The following is a 14547-nucleotide window of genomic DNA, read 5'->3' on the forward strand; positions in this document are numbered from 1 at the left end:
GATATCACGCTAGAGGAAGAAATGTTCGATCCATCTGGGAACGTCGGAAAAATAGCGCCAAGCGCAGACCGGTATCCCGCAATAGTGCGTACCTGGAGACCCGACTCAAACAGATAATGCAAAAAGAGACACACCTGACCTAGAGAGGCTGACATAGGATCCACTTCGTGATCGGTGCACCACCGGAAGAAGTGCTTAAGGCGACTGTTGTAGATCGCGCGAGTCGACTCCCGACGGGACTTGGCGGCAGGGCCATCTGGAATGCCTGAACCTCGGAGATTATCCCGGATAAGGGCCAAACAGTCAAGTTCAGCGATGTTCAAATCAATTTCAAAGGCTGGGTGTATCCAACTTCGAACAACGTCGAAAAGGGAATGAGGACGTTTGTTAGGGAGACGGTTCGCACGTGGCGCCTTGGGTCGGACTGTTCCATTATTTTCGAAGGGGTGTTCCATTTTGGGAACAATGGCAATTAGTCGGTTATCCAGGTAAGTATTCACGAAATAGACTACATCATCATCATAATAATAATAATAATAATAATAATAATAATAATAGTGTAGATTTGTATAGCGGCGGTATTCATCAAAGAAGGTGCTCATGGCGTTTGATATTTGGACTAGTAGCTCGATCAATGATTTTCTTTGCTCCTAAGGATCCTTTCATGTCTGTGGTACCCGGTAACCTGGTACCACCACAGAGGCTGTCTATACCAGTACACTGGGTATCCCCCAACTCGTCTCGAATGATGTACCGGGTTCTTATAGTGCACACAAGCCATTTATAGTCCTTATCCAAGAAGACTTGTTCTACTACCAGAACCATAGGCGAGCGTGCCGTTCGAACCAGCGCCGATATGATGGCTGTAGGTTGCAGCGTCCCTGCCTTAACGGCTCGGCCATTCTACTATGTACAACTTACATTGGACAGTTCATCTTCTTCTGCCATCTTCTTCAAGTAGTTTGCGGAAAGAAAGACGGAATTCGCTGTCTCCGCAACAAGAGCAGCGACTACTTTGTTAAACATAAGCTCAAGAAGGTTACAGCTCCATCCCATGCCCTAGAAAATAAAATATATACCAAATTTATTTCACTATTTGCTACCAAATAATGCTGCGAAGTAATAGACCCCCCACATTATTTACATGAATGCACTTTATGCATATGTTTTTCAAGACAATAATAATCTTTGATTTATTTCACAAGAAATATGGGAGCATATAAATAAAATTCAAAATATAAGTCTTTATAGTGTAATGGATGACTAAATAAACAATGAACACTTTTATCAATTTTTAGAACTTACTTGTAGCAACAGCTGAAAGTTTTCATGACGTGAAACAATTGTGAAGTTCTCAGCAATGTAGACAAGGCCAGCATCTCGTAGTTTCTCCACTAGCTCAATTAAAGGCTCGTTCCACTTTACTCTTGGGAGAGTCTCAAGAAGTTTATCGCTCTGTGTTACTATGGCAACCACTGAGTCAGGTTTCTATGAAATAAAAGGCACTGATTATATATCTTATTTTGACAGTATCCAGCCCATAGAATAAAAATACCATAAAATCTGTAAATATTTCTAAACAGGTACAAAGAATATTGTACTCACCAATTCCTCCAGTGCATTCTCATAACACATTTGCATAAGTTGTTTCCCCATGGCAGCAAAAGATTTTGACCTCCACACTTTTACAAAATGTTTGGTCATCCACCTGTAAATAAATATGCAGATCAGTTATTAGCTATTAATTATTGCATAAATAACACGACATCACGATTCAAGAACAGTGAACTTCAAGATTGTTTGACTCCAAATTTTAAATTATGCATATTTGTATTAAATTTCATTTTATAAGTCATATGAAACACAGAGAGCTCCCTAATAGTAAACTTGATTTTACTTTTGAGCAAAAGCTTCTTTTACATTTCTTTTACGTGCTTGTTTTTTATTTGCCATTGTATTCCAAAAGTTTGTAATTACGAAATAAATGATGTGATATCTGATATGACAGATGCTAGGACTACAATTGATTCTACCAAAAACAGAAATCTCAAAACTATAAAATTAATATCATTTTTCCACAGTTGTGTCAAAAAATGTATTTCTTTTTGGTAATGGTAATGGTGATACACTTATATACAGCATAATAAGGAATCATTTCTATGCGTAAAAGAAACCAAAACCCAAGTGCACAAAAAAAAAACGAAAAAAAACTAAGAATGAAAAACAAAAACCAAAATAAAAGTAATAAAGTTCAGAATTAAAATAAAGAAAAAAATGAGATTTGAGCTGAAACTTGAAGACCCTCAAAGATGGAGAGTTTCTCAGGTAGTTGGTTCCAAAGCTTTGGAGCAGCAACAATAAAAGAACGATCGCCAAAAGTTTTAAGATGACCAATGGGACAGTTAAGAATGGTAGATGAGCATAAGGTAGACTATGAAATAAAAAGAATAAATGTGCTTGAAATTGACAGGGTCAGAAATAAGGCAATTATGTTTTATGTATCAATTTTAATACATATATAACAGATTGTCTCTAAAGCAAGACAAAGATAAATACTGACAGATATAGATAAATAAATTTAAATTACCTTAAGCAGGCTTTTGTGAAATTTGTTTCATGGAATTTAACAGACAATGCCAAAGCTTCTGGAGCACAAGCAAGACAACCTGCACAGGGCTGAAATATTCAATACATTGTGCTATAAATATTTAAATTTCCAGTTAATTGAATAGATAATATTACATTGTATACAAAAGTACTTAAGATTTTAGCTTAGTTTCCAAGCCAATTAACAGATGTAAAAACCAGTAAAAACTGGTTTGGCTTGTATAGGTCTCATTGAAAATTGATAACATATTTGATATTTTTATAAACAAAGTTTTTAAAATATTGACACATTTACTGAGTAACATCTGAATAATGAATTTAATTACTGACTGACATACTGACTTAGTAAACATCTTCATTAATTAACTAGACTGTACTCTATTGATTGATTACCTTGTGAAAGAAGTGACAATTATCACTTTTGAGTCGCAGCATAACAACCTCTTTTAAACCTTGTAGATTATACATATCAGCTATAAATAGCAACTCACTTTAAAGTAAAAGTAAAGAAACTCATTAGACGTATTTGTTTTGATTTATTGATCACAACAAACAAAAACATGAATTAATAGGAAAAAAACCAAACAAAAAGATAAAGTACACAGTGTCATATTTTGATATCTGAGATAACACCTAAATCCTGACACAGGATACATTCTCAAGAGAATGAATGAACCAAGCGTTGTCTATTCTCTATATTTCCAGAAAGGATCCTAATTGAGTAACTAGGAATTTCATACTTTGGACGTCACTGGTCAGTGGTGAATGGAATATAAAAACCATGAATAATAACTAGAATGTGTAGCTAGGCTTAGATGGTGGTGGAGCTAGTTAGTAGAAGATTATCCAATGTAAATTATAGGCCTTATGATGTTGTAACATGATCAATTTTTAAATAAATCTAAAATATTTGACAAAAGTGAGGATCCCAGGCTAATTAGTTATGAGAGACACACATTGGGAAAGTAGGCAAAGCCAAGCTTAAAAACCTTTCATTCACAATATTCCCACCATTTTTCAGATTTTATGATTAAGTAAGAACAACAATTATTAACAGTAATATTAATACTCACCAAATACTAGCTGTTTGTGGAATATTAAGCACACCTCCATAGATGAAGTACAATGTAGATAACAAAGCAGACAGGCTGAAGCTGCCAAAAGTTTTTTTTTTAAATTATGTTAATAAAAACACAAGATTAGGCACTTATGAAAAAAATCATTTTAGCTGCAGCATTTCAAGAGACACTTTTCAACCTGTAACTGTATGTATGAGAGATGATGATGATGATGACATCAAGTTGTAAATTTAAAAAAATATCTATTACTTTCAGGATCATTGTTTATTTAAAATATACTTTAAGAAGCTGGTCTTTCCATCAAATTGTTTAAATAGTAATGAGTAGCTAGAAAATACTTACTTTGGGAGATAAATATAAGAATCAGAGCTTTCACGCCAAGCACCGCTCAACATAGCAGCAAAATAATGAGTTCGCCCACTGACAATGAACCTGAAACATACAAATACAAGATCATTACCTTCTTTCAATTGAAGTCTTGGCTGTCATGCTACTTCAAGGCAATATGGTAAAGATACAGTTTTATTTAAATTTTAGTGTTAGAATACTTCAATGTAAATTTTATACTTCTGGCAAAAATGAAAAAATACAGTATACTGTACTACTATATACAATGTACACAAAAACAAACAAGAGTAGAGTTCAGGAAAAGTAAATACTATACTCTCCAGGATGGCATGTTCATTGTCTTTTAAACTACATAAATATATTACAACACATATAGAGAAACAAATGATTCTTTTAATCATCATAGAAGATTAAGACAATCATGATGATTATGGTATAACTGTGAAGGATTTCTTTTCCAGAAATGAGTTTTACAGTAAACCCTTAAGATCACAGATCAAGATTCAATTTTATTATCTCATTATAATACAATACTTGAATATTAAAACACTTTGCCATATAACATTTTAAATGTTCATTTTTTTACAGATGCAATGGTCAACAATAGCCCCCTTGCTTGTGTGTTTTAAATAAAAACAATAATGAAAATAATATATCAATGAGAGCACAAGAGGAAATCACTTGATAATTATCTCAATTGTTTAACTGCTATTTCTATTGTATCATTACCTTATATCTTTTGAAGCTCTCGAACAAAAATCTCCTAATTATTAAAATAAAATATATTTTTTTTAAACCATTATTAGGCTCTTACTTGACTTCTTAGGGTCACAGCTTACGTATTCAGATTCATAATGAATGCCAAGGCGAAATGCTGCATTCATAAAGGTCCTTTGTCTGTTAGAGAAATAAGTGATGCTGAAAGATATTGGATAATAGAAGCGCAGAAGTTGCTTAAAGGATTAGAAGAATACAGACACTTAAGCCCATTCAAAAGAAATAACATTGTGTACGTTGGCGGTAGAGCAAGTACTGAACGACTGTCTTATGATACCAAGCATCCTGTTCTTCTACCTCAAGGCCACCACATATCTTACTTAATCACAAAGCATGTGCATGATACCTGTCTCTTATACACATCTAGATGTGTATAAGAGACAGTAACAAAGCAGACAGGCTGAAGCTGCCAAAAGTTTTTTTTTAAATTATGTTAATAAAAACACAAGATTAGGCACTTATGAAAAAATCATTTTAGCTGCAGCATTTCAAGAGACACTTTTCAAACTGTATGTATGAGAGATGATGATGATGACATCAAGTTGTAAATTTTAAAAAATATCTATTACTTTCAGGATCATTGTTTATTTAAAATATACTTTAAGAAGCTGGTCTTTCCATCAAATTGTTTAAATAGTAATGATTTAAAAGCTAGAAAATACTTACTTTGGGAGATAAATATAAGGATTAGAGCTCTCACGCCAAGCACCGCTCAACATAGCAGCAAAATAATGAGTTCGCCCACTGACAATGAACCTGAAACATAAAAATACAAGATCGTTACCTTCTTTCAATTGAAGTCTTGACTGTGATGCTACTTCAAGGCAATATGGTAAAGATACAGTTTTATTTAAATTTTAGTGTTAGAATACTTCAATGTAAATTTAATACTTCTGGCAAAAATGAAAAAATACAGTATACTACTATATACAATTTACACAGAAACAAACAAGAGTAGAGTTGAGGAAAAGTAAATACTATACTCTCCAGGATGGCATGTTCATTGTCTTTAAACTACATAAATATATTACAACACATATAGAGAAACAAATGATTCTTTTAATCATCATAGAAGATTAAGACAATCTTGATGATTATGGTATAACTGTGAAGGATTTCTTTTCCAGAAATGAGTTTTACAGTAAACCCTTAAGATCGCAGATCAAGATTCAATTTTATTATCCCATTATACATACAATACTTTAATATTAAAATACTTTGCCATATAACATTTTAAATGTTCATTTTTTTACAGATGCAATGGTCAACAATAGCCCCCTTGCTTGGGTGTTTGAATAAAAACAATAATGAAAATAATATATCACTAGCCTGGTTCACGTCGAACTTTATCTAGATATACCCGTCTTGAAACATGATACGATAATCCCCTAATTGCGTTCGATGCCAAGTTAGAGCCAGATAAACAGCCAGCCAGTTTCAGGCTGTCGACGTCACACGGTCGAAAGGCTTGTTTAATAAAACATCTACTGTATTTTACGAACCTCTAGTACCAAGTGGTATTCGTTAAAAAAAATTGCAAACTACTGTGGAGAAGGTGTGAGTTTCCACTACCTAACCTAGCCGACCAGTATGAACCAACGACCAGTGCAGCAGCGTGTTCTATCGCAATCTAAGTGGTAGATTCTCTAGGCCCTGGCCCTAGCATTTACCTTCGATAAAAAACGAATTATTTTAATCGCTAGCTAGCATTCTTCCATTTAACAAAATATTGTTTTAATTTTCATTAAAACGTATGTATACTTTATGGACCTTTATGTCCTGTTTTGTAGTTTTTAAATCGCTCAATTGTGTTGTTTACATGCACTTCGCGAAAATCTAGCTTCGCGGTGTCAAATAAGTTGCTGACTTCCCACACACTTTTTTTATTTCGTCATTGTAAACATGTGCGCTCATTTTAACGACTGGCGATGGTGGTAGTTCGTTGAAATTGAATTAATAGCGACTATTATAGCAGAAATAGAAAAGATTGAATTGTCAATAAATAAATACAACAAATCTGATTTCATTATTAAGAAAAATATACATTATCACTTTGAAAAACGTACGCAATCGGACTTTTTAACGTTATTACTTGGTCGATGATGCAAAGGGCAAAGGTCATTGGTAATATCGACTATTCGTAAAACGGAAGTTTGCTGGGTGTTTACCCAAAATATTACAAATAATTTCTGAAAACCAGACTAATGAGACTACTTCGATGCTGTTGTTAGCACTGTTGAAGTACGTTGTTGCCAGCCAGAAGATGATAATGGTGGTACAATACAACAAAGCTGGATTAGATGCCTACGTTACGTAATCGTGTCCTTGTAATCCTAGCCGACTTTACCGTTAAGCAAGTTAATTTACCGTTATTCTAGTAAAGTTAAGTCACTGAACTTAAGTGACTTAACTCCTTTAACTAGCTATAATTGAGTGGTTCACGTCGAACTTTTAACTAGTTAAGTGGATGTATATCTAGATAAAAGTTTGACGTGAACCAAGCTAATGAGAGCACAAGGGGAAATCAGTTGATAATTATCTCAATTGTTTAACTGCTATTTCTATTGTATCATTACCTTATATCTTCTGCAGCTCTCGAACAAAAATCTCCTAATTATTGATGATAAAATATATTTTAAAAAAACCATTATTAGGCTCTTACTTGTGAACCCTGACCATTCCATCATGTACCCTCAACTCCAGGTCAGTACCTTTTCCACTGATTAATGTTGAAATTAGATCATTTCCTAGCTGACTACAACACTCGGGTAAATCTGTAAAGCCCTTTTCAGCACTCAGACTATTTACATTTTTTCCGGTACTATCTACAACCATTTCCTGCTGATGGTTTAATTCTTCCAGGTTTACGTTCTCATGTTCATTCATTTGTTGAGTACCATCTTCAATCGACTTTTTAAATTTTGATATCCATTCGTTAACAGTAGCTTCATAGTTGTCCACACTATCTTCAGTGTAAAGTGCCCTATGTAGGATATGAAACAAAACCATTATAATCACCAATGTCAGTAGAATACAAATTTCATCAGAAAAACTTGCTCTTCATCTAAGGACAAAAATATGTGATTCTCTAGAACCCGGGTATTCAAACTTTTTAAGTACATTGTGTTTGTTCCATTTTTTCTATGTTAGCCCCACCCATTTCTTTTATAGATGTGGATTCGAAATAGAAGGGGCCAGGAAGAACTTTCACAGATAGGGAGAAAATACCACCTCAGGCCCACCATGGTTGGGATGAAGTAAGAAAATTTATATTTATGGCACCTCTAGATGGTCGGAAATGGCACTCTCAGACTTAAATTTAAATATAATTTTCTTTCTTCTCCATTTTATTTTAGAAAGAATAAAAAAAAAACTTGCACTTTAGGTTATCCTACAATTTATCCTGTTATGTCAATATGTTTTATGAATAAACCAGAAATGAATTAAAAAACAAATTGTATGTTAAAATGGTTATGTAAGCCGGCTTACCTAAGCCAATTGCTAAAAGTGTCACACTCTTCCTCTGCTAAAAATGCTAAAGTCACTTCATCACCACAATCTTTGACATGACTGTAGAAAATAGGGGCCCGCTGTTGAAGGAGGGCAGTGTGAACATTCCACCGAATCTTCTTATACACAAACGTTAAATCATAGTGCTCCTCTCTTTCAAAAATACTGAAAAGAAAGTGATTTTCCAGCTATTACACATATGTAGTTGACCTTTAACTTCGTCCAGGGAAGGGGATATGGCAAAATATTCTGGAATGAAATCTCTCAACTTTTTAGCCCCTGTCAGACAGGTCAAGCTTCACTTATGCTAAACACGACTTCCAAAACTTCTCATAAAGGGGAAAATGGCCCAAAATTACTATGATTTTTTTAGACACCACCAGGACTTCACCCCAGACCCTGCTGATCTCCATAAAAAATTGTCCTACAGGCTTTTCACAAAGATACCCAATTGAAAATCTCATTAGGAATATGTATAAGATTCTTATTGCAATTCCAATTTCGACTGGCCCAATATCTTAAAAGATCTTATGAGACTTTTTATAGGATTATTTCAAGATCCAATAAAAATTCCTATTGTAATACTATTAAGATTATTTAGGAATTTAAAATATATTTCTATTAGGAACTACTAGTACATCCTATAAAAATTTTTATTACCATATTTATTAGATCATATATGAATTTTAAATATATTTCTACTAGGAATTGCTATTAGACCCTATAAACAGTTCTCATGTACAGTAATTTTTATTTGACTTGCTATTGGAAATTATATAAGATTACGCTGTATTTTGGAAATTGGCCCAAATTGTATTGGATCCTGTAAAGACATTTTATGGTAATTTTTAAAGATTCAATAATAATTCTTATTAGAATTTGAAATATATTTCTATAAGAAAATTCTGTTGAATTCTACAAACAGCTTCAGATAGCTTAGTATTAATTTTTTTAATTAATGTTATTTTCTTACCTATGCAAATCTTGTTGAAGTTGAATCGAGTTTGACAATCTCAGCTTTTCCCTTTCTTTTTTTTCTCTCTCCACAAATGAATCACTCATTGTTGTAGATTCTGTTATGACTTGGGCTGAAATAATAGAAATACAGTAAACTAAATTAAAACATATTATTTTGTCTAAGATTTTTTTTTATAAAAAGATTAAGGCCTGCATTTTTTAGAACTTGTGCAAGATAACAACTAACATACTGTGAAATGTACAATATCGAACTTAATGGAAGTCTGAAATATTAAATTGTAATCTAAACAAATTGTAGGCTTTTAGCATACTAAACGCAATTAGCACACTACCTACCTACTGTATATTGCTGACAAATCTTAAGCATATTTTTATTGGCTGACGGTGATGTAAACAATGTTGGATTGAATTGGATTTATTCGGTGTAAACATCAAGGATAGCCCAGGAAAATCTAGAAGACTTATTTCCAGTGGGGTCCTTTTGGTGGTGATTGGGCATTACACCGGGAGATGATCCCATACTCTTTTCCGAAGAGTGTACTGCGTTCTTTAACGTGCACATGGGCCATAATGCACACAGGACCACCGGCTTAAACATCTCATCCGAAAGACGGTGCGCTATTGTAACTTTTATTTCAGTCTTCTAGCTGAAACACAAGGAGAGGCAGTGATGGGAATTGAACCGGGGACCTAGAGATCTCCACGGTTCAGCGCACACACAACGGCTACCACCAGATTAGCCGACTATGCTAAGCTGATCAATGTTGAATTGATAGGTTTATGTAAAATTTGTAATCATGATGGTCAGTGTTGCAAACTCGAACCATGCTTGACTTTCTGACTTGGGCATGTAAAAACAAGGATAGAAATGAGGTGAAAATGGTATCTAAAAAAATAATACCAGCAAATCTCAAAACCATTGTGAACTAAAATGTTATATCCTACCCTGGATCACAATGATAACGTTCAATGTATCTGGGACACTTTTCTTTCGAACTGATCTTATGCAATAAATTTGCATGTCTGTATACTCAATTGAACAGATTGAATTAGGATAACAAATCATCATAAACATAATTAATAGATGGTATCACTTCATAATTATTCCTCCCACTACCAAAAATTTGCACCTCCCTGTAGTAATTCAGTGTGGGCCAAGTAGGTTTATACTAAGTGTTTACATATTTTAACAGACTTGAAAAAAATGGAAATATTTAAACTCTGAAAACCTGAAATGTGTAAGGGTTGTGCAAGGTATGGCACAGTATGTTGGTGTCACATTTTTGAAAACCCTGTTACAAAATTTCTAGCACACATGAATGGTTTACCTGTTTTTATTCTACATGCGTGCATACTAGTACAGACCATGCTTTACTACTGTGCAGTACTATTAACTAAGAAAACAATAAATGCATTTTAGAAGTGATGTTTCTTACATACTGCAACCACAGACTCATTTATGGAGTCATATTTTGATCGTGGTATCTGTATCTTCCTACGGTGTCTTTTTGGAACCATTTTGTTCAATTCGAGTAGCTCAATACAACAGCAATTCATCAGCCAGGTTACTTCAGTCTCTCACCTTACAGAACAATACAAATCCTACCCAACTAGGCCTTAAAAGGCAGGGAAGGATGACGCATACTTAAGAATTCAGCGCACCGTATATCACGTCTTCACGGTCAATAACAACAACCAGCAGTATAGCCTAACTACCGAGCTTTATGATGAGGGACTGTTGCTGTACGTTTAATGTATCGTATTAGCCCTATTCCACAACAGATTTCCTTGTTACCCAACTTTGATTTTCATCAAAGCCAAGCCGAATATTATGTTTTCAGACAAATATGAACAAATAAATATTACTTTCTATCTAACCTAAATTCATTCAATTAAAAGTACTGAACACCAACTTCTCTTTTAGGAACCTTATTTTTGTTGTTTACCTCAAATCCTCTATTAAAACAAAATACCGATTTCAATAGTAAAATGTAGCTGATGAAATCGTGTTGAACCGCATGTATTTAATAATATGCTGTTTATGCATAGACTTCTTGTCCAGACACATTTTTCCTGTTCGCCCGACCGATGATCAGATCTGAGAACAGAGACAGCAATACTGAGATAATTTCAAATTTAACAAAAAAGTTTTATATCCTAAATGATATACAACTGGTAAGTAGCTACACATGTAATGATATTTCCTGTTATTAGTCAACTCCTATATTGCTTTGTATTCATCTAAAAAGTTGTCTATACAGACAGTACTTGATGTTTGTTTACCTACCTAGCCTGGGCTGGAGAAAATAATGAGGGCCCACCATCCACTCACTCAGCAGGGAGGATGAACAGAGCTTCACACAGATGATGTGGGATCGGCTAGCTTCCGTTTTGTGGTATAAGACAGTGTCATCTAGACTAAACCTAGAATACGTTCCTAGGCCATTTCCCATCACTATTTATTGATATGTTAACTTTTTTTCTAATCAAGACTGAGAATGAAGTAAAATAATGTGAATTAATTAAGAATATAGGAATAAAGATAAAATAAAAATAAAATATAGCCTAGGCCTAGAACCAGCCACGCAAAAATTTGGCCTAGAAATCCATCCGCATATTGTTATTATTATTACTGATGCTGTATTTAGAATTATTTGAGAATTTGTTTGGTTGGTGCTGAGTAGGCTGCAAGCTAAGGAAATAATTGTATGTTTTCTTTTTTCTGTTGCTTATGGTAAAATAAATGTCACATTGATTGATAATTGAGCGGTATAGAAGAGGTTTTCCAATGATTGTGGCTAACTGTGTATCCAAAAGTTACAGTAATCAGTGCCTCAGACTAGTTTCCTGGATACAGTATACAGAGTGCCGTGTTTTTAATACATAGACAGTCAACTATGTGCTTACTCCTGTTACATAGTGTTGTTGAGAGCAACACAGAGCACCAACAAATCACAGATCATAAATATTTTAAAGTCATGTACCAATAGATAAAAAAACAAAGCTGTTTAATTCTTGATTAATGTTCACTTGGTACATTTGATAATCTTGAATTGACACATTGGTATAATTTCCTGTTATTTAACTGTTATTGATAATGAATGTTTTATTAAGCAAAAAATTTTGCCTGTTATTCACATTGTTGTTTCAACAAACAATGGTTTTCACATTTCAGATATCAATAATTGAGGCAAAAACATTAGCACACACTGTCTCATCACAGTACAGTAAGATGTATACTCACTGCTGCAAGCAATGAATAATGGCACCAGCTTCCTGGTTTGTATTTTACATGACTTGTGGTTTCTGTACATGCCTTGTTTTGATCGATTATAGAAACCGAGAGAGTTTTGCTGCACAATGGCCTACAATCAATAAAGTAAGTATTTCTTTTGAAAGATAAGATAACTGCTATTTTATTACTGTACTATATACAGTATACACGTGGTGTTTTTCTCCCCATTTAGGAATGTTGTCATACCAAGCAGGGCTTACCATTTAGTATTCCAAATTTCAAACAATTGACATATCAGTGGCAAATTTTGTTGAAATATGTGCAGAGATTAGCTTTATACTTTATCAGAAATTCTGCTTTTAAAATTTTCAGTGTATACATAAATAAAATGTTTTTGGAGGGAAAATGTAAGGTCAAAATATATAATGTTACATACCGGTACATGCATGTCTGTGTACCGTAAGGGACTACATGGTGTGTACTCTGAGCAATCATTTCTGTGGTTTTGGGATTTACCACATTCCTCTTTAAAACTTCAATGGCATTGCTGCAAATTTTGCCTGTCATGTCATCCTGAAATCTGTTCCACTTCTGCCTTTTTGATTTAAAATTCTCTACAAACATTTCAAACATGAATGCGTCTAGATATGCATCAAACCCTGCTTGTAATATGCATGTGATAGACAAATAAGTGTAGGTGTCAATATTTGAATGTTTGAATATAAACTGACTGAAGGATTAACGGTTAAAATAAAAAATGTATATTTAAATGTCAACAAGGTTTTGTTTGGAACTGTTATTCCACAACTAATCATAAGCTATGTTGTCCGAAAGGCAATGAAAATTTCCAAATTATAGTTTTTTTAGTCATTTTTATGTTTCACATTATTTTATGGACTGTAGTTTGGCCTGTACAGTAGTCTACTATCATTTACAGTATATTCCATGTTTCACTTTCATAGAGCAATCACTAGATAATTAACAAGGGTGTTAAAAAATTTAATATTGTGTTTTTCTTAAGATACAGGTTCTGTACTTAATTAGCTGTTGCCTTTCTAAAGCGGAGTAAAGACTATTTGATTTATTCATTGTTGCGAAGCAGCCAATTCATATTCTTGACAGGAATTTGACCTCTGAAAGGTCATTGTTTGTCAAAAAACAAGGGCCTAAGACGACTGAAAAGCGGAATTTCCTTCTTTCGTTCTGCCGGGTAAAATCAATTACTTTAGGCGACGTTTGTAGACTAACCAACACGTAACAACGTCCGCATGTCGCGCTAGCCTTATCCTACTCTTGGCCTAGACTAGCTAGGATGGTATAGGCCTAGCCTTGAAGGGACGAAGGTCCCAACATACATTCTTTTGTTTCTGAATAAAGAATGATGGGGGAAAACATGCATAACTGTTTAATAGCTTCATTAAAAAGCAACAAAATATAATGATTTCATCAAAACTATTTATATTAAATGTCATCAATTAGGCAATGAACTATTAATAATTTCATCAACTAGCAAATTATAACAATGTCATCAAGTAGCAAACTAATGTGATCCTGTCTCTTATACACATCTAGATGTGTATAAGAGACAGACTTTTCCACATACATAGACATTTTTGAAACTTTATAAAAAAAAACCTAAACCATAATTTACCGCTATAGACACTTTTTGACAAAAATGAAAAATTACGACTTTGTACCCAATGAGAAGTGTTCTAATATAGACAATGGGTCGTGTCTCATATTATTTGTTATATTTTTATTATTCATTATTTTCACTTGACTCGCATAAATAATTTTGTTCGAAGAACATTTATATGCAGTTGTACTTCGCAGCACTTCACTTGCAATTTGCAATTTCTAGTTTTAAGTTTTGATAATTTGAGTACAAAAATATGCTAAACTGTAGATCAAAGCAAGATTCATCCCTTGAAGAGAACTTTTTTTGCTTGGTTCTTTTTAACTTTATATGGATTTAATTTTCAATGTTGAGTGTATTTAAAAGACAGATTTCTG

General features: G+C 33.7%; 2 protein-coding genes across 12 annotated transcripts in view; one reads left to right on the forward strand and one right to left on the reverse strand.

The window, feature by feature from the left end:
- The window catches only part of LOC117102265, a 20814-nt gene extending 9544 nt beyond the window's left edge, over positions 1-11270 (reverse strand). The window contains exons 1-11 of one of the 8 annotated variants that reach the window (XM_033242556.1): positions 11246-11270; positions 9295-9409; positions 8301-8486; positions 7474-7794; positions 4029-4118; positions 3681-3761; positions 3001-3097; positions 2588-2676; positions 1606-1708; positions 1306-1488; positions 922-1059 (exon numbers count right to left, since the gene is read on the reverse strand). In XM_033242556.1, coding sequence (XP_033098447.1) covers positions 922-1059; positions 1306-1488; positions 1606-1708; positions 2588-2676; positions 3001-3097; positions 3681-3761; positions 4029-4118; positions 7474-7794; positions 8301-8486; positions 9295-9383 — 1377 coding nt within the window. In that variant the 5' untranslated portion in view covers positions 9384-9409; positions 11246-11270. The other 7 variants (XM_033242519.1, XM_033242529.1, XM_033242539.1 and 4 more) reach the window with 7 other exon arrangements.
- Positions 11271-11366: 96 nt separating this feature from the next.
- Positions 11367-14547, forward strand: part of LOC117102301 (ras-specific guanine nucleotide-releasing factor RalGPS1-like) — a 43203-nt gene continuing 40022 nt past the window's right edge. For all 4 annotated transcript variants that reach the window (XM_033242570.1, XM_033242576.1, XM_033242580.1 and 1 more), the window contains exons 1-2: positions 11367-11474; positions 12475-12678. The gene's annotated coding sequence lies outside the window, so the exon portion shown is untranslated. The remainder of the gene's footprint in view (positions 11475-12474; positions 12679-14547) is intronic.

This window comes from Anneissia japonica, unplaced genomic scaffold (genome assembly GCF_011630105.1).
Source record: "Anneissia japonica isolate Jap-2015-1 unplaced genomic scaffold, ASM1163010v1 scaffold1005_len2656397_cov198, whole genome shotgun sequence".
Classification (NCBI taxonomy): domain Eukaryota; kingdom Metazoa; phylum Echinodermata; class Crinoidea; order Comatulida; family Comatulidae; genus Anneissia; species Anneissia japonica.